The 14418-nt window shown below is 44.6% G+C and overlaps 1 protein-coding gene across 1 annotated transcript; it reads right to left on the bottom strand.

Annotated features, from left to right (window-relative positions):
• Nucleotides 1-2447: 2447 nt before the first annotated feature.
• Gphb5 (glycoprotein hormone subunit beta 5) lies at nt 2448-5617 on the bottom strand. Its single transcript, XM_038338294.1, has 2 exons — nt 5417-5617; nt 2448-2786 (listed from the first exon to the last, which is right to left on the bottom strand). Exons 1-2 carry the CDS (start codon nt 5615-5617, stop codon nt 2598-2600), a joined length of 390 nt encoding a protein of 129 aa, XP_038194222.1. The 3' UTR covers nt 2448-2597.
• Between the last annotated feature and the right edge of the window lie 8801 nt (nt 5618-14418).

Below are 14418 nucleotides of genomic sequence, written 5' to 3'. Positions count from 1 at the left end.
CCTCTTCTAAAGCAGCTCCTACACCGTGCCCAAAGGCCTTTGGTTATGCTTAATAATCAACCAATGCCAGAGTCCTTGTAACTACCGTCATCCTGCCTTCATATCTCTCAGACATTAGTGGGCACAGAAATTTCTGTGTATCCCACAGCAGTTCCCATCAGAGAAGTATGGGCCGTCATGACACCACAGCCTACGTATTGTCCTGACAGCCACCATTACTGCCTGCTGCACTTCGTAGTTGAAACTCCCCAAACGTAGTTGTGATAGTTTGAATGTAATTGGTCCCCATAATCTCATAGGGAGTGGCACTAATAAGGGGGTGTAGCTTTGTGGGAGTGGGTATGGCCTCGTTGAAAGAAGTATGTCACCGTTGGGGAGGACTTTGATGTTTCCTGAGGAAACCTCCAAGCGTCTCAGTTGACTTCCTGCTGCCTACAAGTCAAGATGTAGGCAGCACCTCTACCTGCACACCACCAGGCTCTTCATCAAGATGGCAATGGACTGAACCCCCGAAACTTTAAGCAAACCACCACAACTAAATGTTTCCTTTATAGAAGTTGTCGTGGTCATGGGGTCTCTTCACCACAATAAAAACCCTACCTAAGAAGTCATGTGGCCATTATCCTTAGAACCATTTCTTACCCTCCTTCAACTTGCTTCCTAGAAGAGCAGAGTTTAATAGAGGACCAAATCAATGGGACTCTCAGTCTCTACCTATTAATATTCCCATTTGGTTTAGGCTGGGATATCCCCCTCCCCCATGCCTCGCTTTGGCAAACAGCTGTGCATCCTACTAATGAGCACAGCTCCCGTTGGGTACTGGCTCTTCTCCTGTGTTTGCCTTGGTATTTAATAATCACACCCTTTCCCATCACAGCACCCTAAGGGTGCCCACTACTTCCAAAGCACAAGTGTGTCACCCTTTCTCCTCTGGTCAAATGTGTTATTTCCTGCCAGAGTTGTTACTAAGGCTGTGCCCATTTTTCCGGAAACTCTGGCAAGAGGTTTGCTCCAGAAAAAAAAAAAAAAAAAAAAAAAAAAAACAGAGGAAGGCTCCTTGAAATGTAAGGAAACCCCTAAGCTGGCCATAAGCAGCACCCCTTCCTAGGAGAGACAACACCAACCAAAGGCTTTCTGTGCAATGACTTTCTCTTCTACCAACACATCTGCTGCTACACTTTGCGGTGGCTTTTGCTCCAGTCCTTTGTCCCAGACCTTCGCCCCAGCGTCCCAGGTTGATCACCAGTCTCAACCTTTGCTCTGTAGATTTTCACGGACTCAGTGATTCCTCCATCAACGGAGCACTCAGGGCTCACAGCTGGACCCGACAGGGGCTGCAGATGTCAGGACCCCTGGGGCTCATGCTACCACAAGTCCCTTACTAAACATGAAATTCCAAATGAATGTCAATCAAAAGAACTTCAAAGTTCTAAGTGCCTTTATTGTTATACCAAGCAAAATAAAAACGAGAAAGATTTTTCTAAAAGTTTGCATGAATTCAGATGACAGGAAGGACACTTTATTGACATCAGTACAGATGCTCCTGGCATAGTCTCAAAAAGAACAGTTAAACCCAAGCCCCAAAATGTCAAAACTAAAACCGTGTGCATAGAATTCGAGTTGAAAAAGAAGGTTCCAGAGTCAGCTGCTGTGCAATTTTAGAGAAAGCGAGAGCCAGACAAGCAGAGCCTCTCTCCTGGGAGCTGGCAGGACAGCCTCACCTCACATACACTCCGGATTCCAAGTCTAATAAATTGCCATTTACGTTTAAGATGCACTAAACAGCCAGGGTCATTGTAACTAGTCACTCCGCTGTGGGTGCAGGAAAACACTCGAGCCATGATTTAGTCTCTGGTATTTTTAAACCTAAATGATAGTTTCTAAATGCATTTTGTGAGTTTAGTTTTTTGTTTTTGTTTTCTTTTGTTTTGTTTTGTTTTGTTTTAACTGGCTAGTGCACACTTCAATAAGGATCTTAAGGGAATGGAGGGAATTTTCCTTGGGAGAGGAATACCTACTTCTAAACACCTTTTATGTAGCAGGCAGTACTGTCTTTGCCTCTTATCTAGGTAATTGCTCAGTCGGAAGGGAAACAGCGTTCTCTCTAAGAACACTCAAGGTTGGGTTTTCTTTTGAGCAAGGAAGAAAGTGCATTGGTTTTGATCATACTTTGCCCTTTAATCATAAATCCAGTTGGAGTTCAATGGCAGAATGTGGAAACTTAAAGGCTTCCTGTCACTTAATGATATCCAATTCCTTTAAATAAACACTACCATGTCAATCAAAACCGAGGGAGGGTTGTAATATACAAATCATGCTCCAAAAGTCAGACAAAGAAACCCTAAGTTACAGACATATGAACCAGAGACACCATCCTGGGGAAGGGTCAATATTGTTTGATGTTTTTAGCCTGAGTGTGCTGCACCTGGACACACGCCACCGAAACTGGGTAGAGGAAGACCTGAGCCAGGCAGGGGACAGGCTGGCTCATACTGGACCATACTTGAAGGCAGGAGCTAGAGCGGATACATTCCTGGGCAAGGGCATCTGTGAGGCTCGCTTGGGCCACCAGCTGTGTTCTGAAGACAATGCTGGCCTCAGATGGTCTCACACTCAGTGGTGGCCGTCGAACACGCCCCACAGTCACAGCGGACAGCCATCGGGTAGGTGTAGAAGGGGTCGACGCCAGGAGCACAGTTAGGCAGCTTGACAATCACCTGCTTCGTCTCTTTGTAGGTACAGACCCGGTGATGGGCTTCAATGTAGGGAGGCTCCAGGATGGGTTTCTGTCCCCACAGGTAGAAAACAGGAAACCCATTAGAATGCAGCATCCTGCTTTCTGTTCTTGGTGCCATTCATCACAGGTTGTTTACTTCTGCTCTGATTTCTCCCACCACAAATAAACTCCTGAAAGCTGGAAGCCTGTTTGCTCACTACCATAGCCTGAGCTTCCACAGAAGTCCAGGAAACACAGGAAGCACTTGGTAAATATTTAGCCAGGAAATAACCGGTCTCCCCTCTCCCAGCGTTCTCCCCCACAATCTGTTTACAACACCAGTGAGCCTTTTAAAATACAAGTCAGTCATGATCCACTTCTTTTCAAAGCCCCAGTCATTTCCCGTCATGATCAGGGTTAAAACGGCAAAGACGTCAGGATTCTTCTCAAGTCCTTGCCCATTGTATCTGTACTTTCCTGCTGATGTGGGCTGTAGTCCCGACCTTGCCCATCCCCCTCCAGTCTCCAGGCACAGCGTTCTCTATCCTCCTTCAGATCAACCAGGAACTGAGGGTCTTTGCATGTGCTATTCCTTCTGCCCTGAACACACACATGCACACACGCACACATACACACACTCACCTCTCCTTCACCAACTTTGGATTTTGTTCAAATGTCAACCGATCTGGAGAAGCATTTCCTGATCCTATTTCAATCCCTTCAACCCACCTTCATGGCCTAGAGCTCCTTCCCCCTTCCGGTTTGGTTTTGGTTTCAGGGTTGTTGTTGTGTTTGTTCACTCCAGATGCATCTTCTACATCTCACTTTTGTGTGACATTGCTCCTAATCTAGACAGCAAGCTCCATTAGGTCAGCCACCAGGCTCCAGTACCCAGGCAGCCTGGCACCCAGGAGATTCACAATAACTACTTGTTACTGAACCAACAAAAGAGAGCCAAGACAGGCAGCTTCCTGGTACTCTTTTCTGATGACTGGAGGGTTTGTGCACATCCTCCTTCACCTCTTATAGACCTTGAATTCACAGATAATTTTGTTAGGGGAAGTAAAAAAATCAGGACTGAGAAACCTGAAGCCTACAGTCAGCTCTGCTGTGCATGCCTGCTCTACCACGGCCGGAGACCTAGGTACATGCCTGCTTTACCACGGCTGGAGACCTAGGTGCATGCCTGCTTTACCACGGCTGGAGACTTAGGTGCATGCCTGCTCTACCACGGCTAGAGACCTAGGGAAAGCCCTTACTGCTTCCAAGCCCCGGTTTCCTGTCTATAAAGCAAAACACCAACCTGAGAGCATTGTCATGGAGCTAGATGAGGTGATGTGTGCAATGCCTGGCAAAAGTCAGAGTTCAATACATGTAATCATGGGTCTTATGAGTGCAATTACCAATTATAAGGATGTAATAATGAATGTAATAACGACAGTCTTACAAAGGACAGTCTCTCTGTTCTGAGCAAGAAAAGGGGGGTGGGGAGAGAGATTAGATAGATAATGCATGCATCCATACACAGGCACACACATATACAGATACATACATACGCAGGTACATGCACATACAGATACATAGAAACAGGAAAAATAGATGACGATGCACACATATATAGAGTATAAGTACATACATGCATAGTTATGTATACACACATATGCCTAAAGATGACAAGCAGGCCAGCTCAAGATGAAGTTCTTGCCTCAATGTTACAAAAATAGCAACCTTGCCTTCTTCAAGAACCAGGTAGAGCTTCTCAGTTCCTCTCTCTATGCTGTGTCCTTTAACTCAAAGTATTCTGGATTCTAGGAAAATCAGGTACTCAGTTAACTTTGCATTTCATTTTTTTTAATTTTGTAAATCTGTCCTATGCAGTATTGGGGGCAGACATATGCCAAACAAATAAATAAAGTGTTATTGATCTGAAATTCAAGTTATCCAAGTTCCTGAATTTTTTTTTTTTAAATTTGACTTCTCTTCAGATTGTAGGGTTTGAGGGGGAAGGAGGTTGGTGCAGTTTTTGATTAGTTTCTTGGTTTGCCGGGGGAGCAGTCAGGTTTGGCTTTGATTTTGCTAAACCTGGCATCTTGAAGCCCAGGTCACAAGGAGTCACTATTTTAGCAAGAGGTGAGTGCAGCATCCAGAACACATTCCCCAGCTCAGCCAGCTCTGAGATTTGTATACACACTCTAAGTGAAAGGCTAGACATACTGAGTGTGAATGGAGTGGATAGACCTGTCACTGAGCTAAGGGGAAAGAGCTGCGGCAGAGCCTGGGACTAGGCCTAAACTTCCAGGTTCTCTTGGGAACCTGCCTGACTTCCTCACGGCTGAGGAAATACAGGAAGGAGATGTGGACACAGGTTGGACCAATGATTTATTTCTGACTTTGCATTGATTCTGACTTTGCAGTCACCCCACCTGCCTTGAATCCTTCCTTGTGACCTTCACAGTAGCACCTGACCTCCTAGAGATGGCTCCCAAACATGCAGAAGCATGGAAATTACATTCCCGATCTCACCAGTTCTATAGAGAAGAGCCCCATCATGGTTTTCAGATCTTGGATGAACCAAATAATAGTGCAAACAGGTTTTTAAAGTGCAGAGGACAGGGCAGATGTCCCAGCATCTCCTCAGTCATAAAACAGTGAACCCTTGAACTCAAGGACCCTGCCATCCAAGCCCATCGGTCTACTTACCTCCCAGGTCTCACAGCGGCCCCAGCAGGCATCAGTGGTGACCCGAAGTCCTCTGCAGCCCGGCTTCTTGGCTAGGAAAGTGAACTCCCTCACGGCACAGCCCACAAACGTATGCAAGTTCCCATTGGAGGTGCTGAGGACAGAGTCACAACCACCCAGGAGGAGGACCATGGCACCAAGGACAAGGTATGCCAGCTTCATGCTAGTCCCAAGGAGGGAAAGGAAACAAGATAAACATACCCAACTGCTCACAGTGGGGCAGCCCACAGTGTGTTGGTCACTCTAAAAGAGACCTTGCTCTAAGCATTACCGGAAAAAAAAAAAACTGAGCCAAGCAATGTCCGGCTCCAACTGCATCTCCCTAACTAGCACCAGCAGATAGGGAGCAGATTTCTCTAGACACCCTACCCCCAAAACATGGTTTCAGGCTTTTCCTTGGTGAACCCCAGCTCCTGGAAATGACTTGTATGTGAAAGGAATTCATCCCAATGAAAAAGAAGAGTAGCAGCCAAAGAAATGCCGAGCCTACAACAGCACATGAGTACACACACCTTCTACACACACCTTCTTTCTTATCCAGCTTCAGAGTATGTGTGTGTCATGTTAGAAGCTTTGCATGCATTTGTATTGGATGGGGATTGAATGGGGAAGGTAGATAAGTATTAATAATAATAAATTAATAATAAGCACATCCCAGTGTGTTGTTACTAACCCAACCTACCATTACAGAAGATATTAAAAAACCTGAGGCTCAGCATGGTTGCCACTCATAAAATGTGTTCTACTCTTTAGAGATCACATCTGCTCTATGCTCCTGCTGTGCAAAGGCCCTAGTGTGACTCAGTTTAGCAGCAAATGATGGAAAGCTAGTCACGATCTACCTCAAAGTCTGCCCCCCCCCCCCGGTCCTTGGCCCTTTCTGGTGCTCTAGTAGCCCAGAACAGGGCCCTTTGTGGCTGGCCCACGGAACAGAACACACCTGGATGCCATGTTTGTGAAATGCCACCAGGTCAGTGCCACTAAGGACAAGCCACATGTCCGAAGCTGTTCTCGCGCTTCTTGCTGGTATGTTGACATATGGCCTCTGTGGGCTTCCCTTTGGGAAGAAGGAAGTGAGAGATGGAGAGGTACTTACCTGAGCTTGCTGGAGTCAAGGCTTCCTTCAAAAGTTGCAATGAGGGGGAAAAGTTTGCTCTGGGTAAGTAAATGTCTCTCTCTTCTGTTATCAGGCTGCCTGATTACTCAAATATATAGGGTAGGTCTTGTCAATCACAGCCAAAGAGAGGCAGATTCTTACAGGAACAACTAAGCACATCAAAGCCGTGGAATATAAAGCCAGTCTCTATTTTCCAAAACTGATTCACGTCTAGGGTGGTGTTTTGTTTCTTGACATCACTGAATGAAACAGAAAGTTGCCTTGGTGGGTGACATAATCCTGAAGAGACAGTCAGAGGTGGGTCACCTGGCTCTGAGAGGACAGGTGCCCTGGATGGATCAGTTTCCTCCATAGTAACACAGCTTGCCTTTGAGGCAGTAAGCCGCGAGCAACTTCTGGCAAGTCCTTTCCTTGCACTTACAGCATTGAAAACCAGCAGGACAATAGTTCTTACATGGAAACAACATGGCATCGCTTCTGACAGATGGAGAGAAAATTTGGAAGTCTTAAATATCATTGAGCTAGTAATCTTTAAATGAATCACATAGGCAAAATACAGAGATACTGGAAATGATTGGCTTCATACATGGGAATTAAAGATGACTTTTTTCTTTTCTTCTACATGCTTTTTGGGAATTTTTTTAAACGTGGGTCAGATTTTTAAAAAGTCATCTAGTGTTATGATTTTAAAATTAAAATAAACAAATAGTTTTCTATGTGCACTGCACAGGACATTCAATGATGCTTTAGTGAAAACGTCTTAGATTTCTGGTCTTACAGCAGCCCAGTTCTTTTTACGAGTAGGGGACCTGGTTTATGGTCCATTCTACAGTGGTAGCATGTAAACGGATTCAAAAGCTGCTTGTTCGCGGCCCTTTTCTGGGTGTTCTAAAAAGTAAATGAAGCAGACATCTGTGCCCTGGGGAGATTGCATTTCACAGAAGTCACGACATACCCAGAGGCGTTTAAGATGAGACACAAAATTAAAAAAAATTAAAACATCCCCACTTACTGCACAGGAAGATTTTTAAAAACAAATATAGCCTTCGTTTAAAGGTTGACTCTCCTGAACACGTAACAGAGACCAGCGAACCCATCCCTGCATCACCTGTCCCTGGAATCAGGTTATTTTATAGATGGTGCAAGTTGACAGAGTGGACAGAGGACCTTCTTCAGCCCTGCAGCCTACACACGGAAGAGCCAGACCCAGGACACTGTGGAAACAGACTGCTCACCTGGCTTTGATATTCCTAAGTTGCCGGGCCAAGAGCTAGACAGCAAATAGGAACTGCCACCCCGAGCAGTGTTCCTGCACCAGCGGCTCATGCCTGTTAGACTTGGCATATCCATTCTGGGCTATGATCTCACAAAATACAGACAGACAGCAAAGAGAGGCCAAGAGCCCCCTTCTTCCCTGACTGTCTGGTAATGCAGTGTGCTCAGTTGGCATCACTGCCTTCTACACCCTCAGTGACAGCCCAGTGATTACCTACAAGCATATTCCTACAGGGGAACTGGAATCTGCTGGGCAGTAGCATGCACTGTCCTCGGTTCTTCAGAAACACTCTAAAGAATTCTCATTTTCTCCTTATTACATTGAAGGAATTGGAGGCTCAGCACTCTTTAATTGCCTACTTCTATCAAGACAGAGTGGCAAGCAGGTTTCTCTAAACCCTCTCAACAAGTGTCGCCAACAGACGTGGCTGCCTAGGAAGCTACGTTAAGGTAACTACGAGCCGTCCAAGTAGAAGGGGCAGAAGAGAGGGATAACTGTTGGATGTCACGTTTTGCCACCTTGGCATTCTACCGTGCCACATGTCTCCACAAGGACAGAAGCAGAGGTTGGGAATGTGATTGCAAAGGCAACTTTGAGTCCTGGGTCTTCTAGAAAATCTGTGCATCTACCATCTTCCCTTCCGTCTACATTGAGGTTCCTACCACTGGAGTCAGGTGAGAGCGTGATGCAGGTCACATCTTTGAGCACAGGTCCCGAGCATCTTTCTTAACCTGGTTCCATTTTTATCTTAACACAGACTCACTGTCACCATGGCGAATGACTTACAATGTTCAGGTTCTTTAGCGTCTATGAAATAAGAGACGAGGGGGCTATGATTTGGATATTTTTAAATGTGTGTCGCCCAAGGGTTCATATGTTGAAATTTTATCCCCATGGTGAGGTTAATAAGAGGGTAGAAACTTATCCAACTATGGTGGTTAGATCTGGGGCCTTTGGAAGCATCCAGAACAGTCCTAAGCAAAATGAGAAATACTGAAAAGGATACAAAGGTGATTTCAAAGTATCCTAGAGTCAGAGTTTAAAAAAAAAATCAGTCGAGTAGGCAGAAAAGCAAAGACGTGAACCAGTGGAATAGAGGACATAGAAATAAACTTACCCATCTTCAGCCAGTTGTCAATCAAGGTGCCAAAAACATAAGGTGGAGAAAGACAGCCCACAAACAAATACTGGTGGGGAAGTGTGATACCCACATGTGGAACACGGAGACTAGATCACAACTCTCACCTTCTACAAAAACAATTCAAAATGAACTAAAGTATTAACGTAAGACCAGAAAATTTCAAACTACAAAAACCAGGAGAAGCCAGGCGGTGGTGGCACATGCCTTTAATCCCAACACTCAGGAGGCAAAGGCAGGCGGATCTCCGTGAGTTCAAGACTAGCCTAGTCTACAAGAGCTAGTTCAAGGACAGGCTCCAAAGTGCTACAGAGAAACCCTGTCAAAAAAAAAAAAAAAAAAAAAAAAACAAGAGAAACATATCAAGACGTTGGCATGGGTGATTTCTCTAAGAGGGCTCACATAGCTCAAGAAATAAAAGCAAGAATGGTAGAAAGAATTGCAAAAATTCAAAAGTTTGTTTTTCACAACAAAAAAAAAATGATTGGCAGAATGAATGAACAGCCTACAAAATGGGAGAAAAATCTTAACCAGCATCTACCTGACAGAGGACTAGCATCCAGAATATATAAAGAACTCAAAAAATAACAAAAGAACAAATAATCTAATTAATAAACGGGTGAATGATCTGAATAGACACTTCACAAAAGAATTTAAAATGACCAATAAATACATTAAAGCAATCCTCAATGTCTTTAGCCACTGGGCAAATACAAATCAACACCACACTGAAATTCTCTTGGCACCGCCAGGATGGCTGTCACCAGGAAAACAATACATGTTCATTAACATGTAGAGAAAAAAACGTGTTGAGAGTATAAATTAGTTCAGCCACTATCGAGGTCAGCGCAAAGATTTCTTAAAAAGCTAAAGAATAGAATTACCATATGAATCAGCCTCACCACTCTTGGGTATATATCCAAAGGAATCAAAACCATCACACAACAAAAACACCTGCATACTCATGATTATTTTGGCACTGTTTACAACAGTCAAGATATGAGAGCATCCCATATGCCGGCCAAATGATGAAGGCATAAGGAAGCTACAGCATATCACAGTATCAGAAGGTACAATGCAAGCCTCACAAAAGAAAACCAATCAGTGGTCCTACCCAGACATAGAACCTGTGAACCAAAACAATGATCAGCACAGCAAGCTATCCCCAATAGTTCAGTAATGGCACGTTTACCTTGGGGAAGAACCAACAGCTGTCTTGTTAAACATATGGTCTTCTCAATAGGAAGTGACCTAGTCAGGGTTTCTATTGCTGTGAAGAGACACCAGGACTACTGCAACTCTTGTAAACATTTCATTGGGGTGGTTTATAGTTCAGAGGTTTAGCCCATTATCATCGTGGCAGGTGGCATGGTGGCGTGCAGGCAGACACGGTGCTGAATTAGGAGTTCTCCATCTTGATCTGCAGGCAGCAGATGCAACTCTGTGTCCCACTGAGTGCAGCTTGAGCAAAGGAGACCTCAGAGCCCACCTCCACAGTGACTCACTTCCTCCTCAAGGCCGCACCTCCTAATAGTCTACTCTCTATGGGGTCATTTTCTTTTAAGCCACTGCAGGAGGACATTCATACCTGGGACTGCAGACATAGCCAACTACCCATGGCTGGGGAGATCACAAGCCCTAGAGGAGACCCTACTAATACCATTTCCTTAAACTAACATAATTTCTAACCGTACCCTAAATACTCATCCTTACCCCTACAGGTAACTGTAGCTCTCATCAAAAAAGCTTCTTTTTGTGGGATCCACACTTAGTCAAAATGCAGGGAGTGAGTGACTGGGGTGCCCCATCCCAGCTGGTCCATTGACAATACAACCCCTGAACCTAAGGAAAATTGTGGAGGAGGGGCAGAGAGATCGTAAGAGCCAAAAGACCAGGATGCCTGCTGCAAGACAATGTCTTCTAAACATGAAAGAGAAGCTGTACCCATGAAATCTCAATAATATGGCTACCTAAACCATAATGGCACCAGGTGACATGCCAGTGTGAACAGGGAAATTGCACAAAGCCCTCCCCCTAGATGAAGAGCTACAGAAAAGCCAATGGCTGATGAGAGAGGGGAAAAAAATCAGTTTTCTCCAGGGATGAACTCCCTGAGAGGTTATCTAGGCCTAGGGGATTAGTCCTAAACACATGTGCATCAGAGTAAGATTAAATGGACTCATAGGTTATGTACACATGTGTGTGTAACAATAAATAATTAAAGAGGAAGAGACCATAGATTTGAGAGAGGGGAACGTGGGAGGACTTGAGGGGTAGAGGGAAAATGTTGTAAATACAGTATGAAATGCTGTATTCATGTATGGAATGTGAATACATGTATGAAATGCTGTGAAGTTTCTTAATTTTTCATAGAGCTGGGGTGCTCATCTGCCACACTGGAGTTGTCGGCATGCTCTCCCATGTGTCACCCTGTTTTTAAGCAGTGCTTGGATGGCATCGGGTAGCATGGCGGTCACACATGAGCCTCTCACGTGCCACCGCATCTTGGCATCTCACAGAGCATTCATGGGTCTCCCCAGCCTTTACAGCAATGCCTGATGCACTTATGAGGTGCGGATCAATCCTGGTTCTTCCTGTCCAAAATGAAGAGGAAGTCACGGAAAAGATGGAGGTGGTGAGCAAGCCCATCAGGAAACCCAAACAGCCAGGAGTGTCTGTGGAGACCCCTCACCTCCTAAGTAATCTGGGAAATGCAAATCAACAGATCACCAAGAACTGCACACTTGTCTCTTCCAGCATATTTCAACCTCTGGGATAATGGACACTTCTGGCTTTATCTCTTTGTTGGCTTTCTATTTCCAGAACCAGATATTGGTGGCTTTAGATCCACCTCCCTCAAGACTCCAGAGCTCCAAGTGCTCCACGTGGTTTGGGAGAAAATGCCTAAGAGTGGCTGGAGCACGGTCATTAGACCAACACCTTCAAAACATAAAGAGGAAGCCAGGGGCAAAGAGCCCTCCTTAGTCAGTCCAGCCTGTTCCTGAGGCAACCATGTACTCAAGACAGGCACCCTGCCTCCAACACAACTGCCTTCTTTGTTTGTACGTTTGCTTGTTTATTTTTTATTTACTCATAACATCTATAAAGGCAAGGACCTCATCTGGTCATTTGCTAAACTCATTGTATTGCCTGGTTCACAGAAGGAACCAGGTATGCATGCCGTGCTGAAAAAGCAAACAAGCAAGTGGATGGGAGACTTGGCTCAGTGGTTAAGAGCACTTGCTACTCTTGCAGCAAACCTAGATTTGGTTTCTAGAACCCACATGGTAGACCACAAGCACCTGTTACTCTAGTCCCAAATGAGCCAATGCCCTCTTCTTGACTCCTTGGGTACCAGGTATGAACACAGTACACAAACATACATACAGGCAAGGTGTAGGAGGTCCTTCTGTCTATGTGTTGCTTTTATTGGTTAATAAATAAAGAAGCTGTTTTGGGTCTGTTGATAGGGCAGAACTTAGCTGGCTGGAAAGACTAAGTTGAATACTGGGAGAAAGAAGGGTGGAGTCAGAGAGAAGCCATGGAGCCGCTGGATATAGACATGCTGAAACTTTGCTGATAGGTCACAACCTTGTGATGATGCACAGATTATTAGAAATGGGTTAAATTAAGATGTAAGAGTTAGCCAATAAGAAGTTAGAGCTAATGGGCCAAGCAGTGTTTTAATTAATACAGTTTCTGTGTGATTATTTTGGGTCTAAGCTAGCTTGGAGGCCAGGAACCAACAAGTGGCCCTTCTTGTAACACAGGCAAAACACCCATACACATAAGATAAAAACAAACACATATCTTTTAAATGCCCCCAATTCCTCATGGGACCTCTGTCAGGTCATCTGTGAGATGATGGACTTAGACTATAATGACTTGCTTGCCTTATTAAAGTTATAATTCTAGAAAAAGAAGAGGAAGAGGGAAAGAGGAGGAGGAGCCTTAGGGAGGTAATTAGATAAGGTACCCAGGGTGGAGACCCCAAGCTCGAATCCGATTGATGTTATAGGAAGAGGGACAAACCAGAAGGCATACGCCTATATGTGTGCCACCTGTCTCTGGCCCTGGGACACTCTGTCATCTCAGGATTCTGGTCACTGAGAAGGCCATCACCAGATGTGGTCCCTTAGTTTTATGTTTCCAGAACTGTAAATCATGATACCGTCCTTCTTTATAAGCTCACCTGTCTGTGGATCCAACACCCTCTTCTTACTTCTTCTGGCATTAGGCAAACACATGGTGCAGACATACAGACAGACAAACATTCATACACATAAAAAAATTGAATAAATAAATATTTTTTAAAGATTCAATCAAATTAGGTCTCTACATTGCTTTTCACTGTGCTTGCTACTTGGTGTATAGGCAGCAAATGTCACTTCCCTTTCCATCCAGGGAAATGCATCATGTACCACCAAGAAATTAAAAACTGTCAAGAAAATACTGTGCCATGCCAAGAAATACTAGGCATACCCTGATTTCACAGATATTAAATGTCACAGGGCTGGGTACAACAGAGTCTAAGACAAGAAGAGGCAAATCTTTGGGGGGCTGTGAGGTCTTAGCAGCATTCATAACCAGAATCCTGCAGCAGGGGGTGGGGATCCAACTCCCTTTCCCCAGTCAACCCGTGGTGCTCTAATCTGACACCGAAATTGTTGTGCTTTTTCAGCCCAAGAAGAAGGTAAGGTTGAAGGGTCCATTTAACCCTTAAGGTTCAGTTTACCATAGCTAAAGAAGTCAGCCTATTGTAAATCTATGCAGTCAAGCTGACTAGGCCAGGCAGCATGTTCTGAGTGCCCATCTTGCTCCAATGGGACTAAGCTGCCTCCTCTGTCACTTAAAAAGACATCCCAATAGGTCAGAAGCATCCACGCTCCAATGTGGCTCCCCTGCCGTCCTCTGAGAACACATACACTCTGCCCAAGGGTCAAATTAATTACTGCTGTGCCTCCTGTGGGTGATTTAAAAGCCACAAATGAAATTACACGTTTTAAGGAACTAATAGAACCAATCACTTTCTTACAAACAGATAAAACCGAGGTCAGCCTTGGCCCTTACAAAGTTGTATATTGCTTTTTCTGTCTCTTATTTGTGAAGAAAGAAACTTCTGGGCCCACAAATGAAGATGAATAGGGAAGACTTTTAGAAGAAATTAATTTTATTGGAAAGTCATTTCTTCTTCTGACAACACTAGATATTTGTGGGACAGCTCTTAGCGTTATTGACTCAGAGAGATAACATTTGTCCTAGATGATGGTGTCGTTGCTATGGTAACTTCTTCTAACACGACTAAAAATAATGAAGCCTGTGTCTGATTTTACTAGGACAAGTCAAGCCATTTTCCAGAACCATCTGAAAGGAGTGTCTGCCGACTGCCACAGATTTGTTTTGAATTAAGGGGCATGTCATTTAGGGCTGAA

The sequence above is a fragment of the Arvicola amphibius genome, chromosome 7 (assembly GCF_903992535.2).
Source record: "Arvicola amphibius chromosome 7, mArvAmp1.2, whole genome shotgun sequence".
NCBI classification, from domain to species: Eukaryota; Metazoa; Chordata; class Mammalia; order Rodentia; family Cricetidae; genus Arvicola; species Arvicola amphibius.
This window is presented reverse-complemented; position numbering and strand designations above follow the sequence as displayed.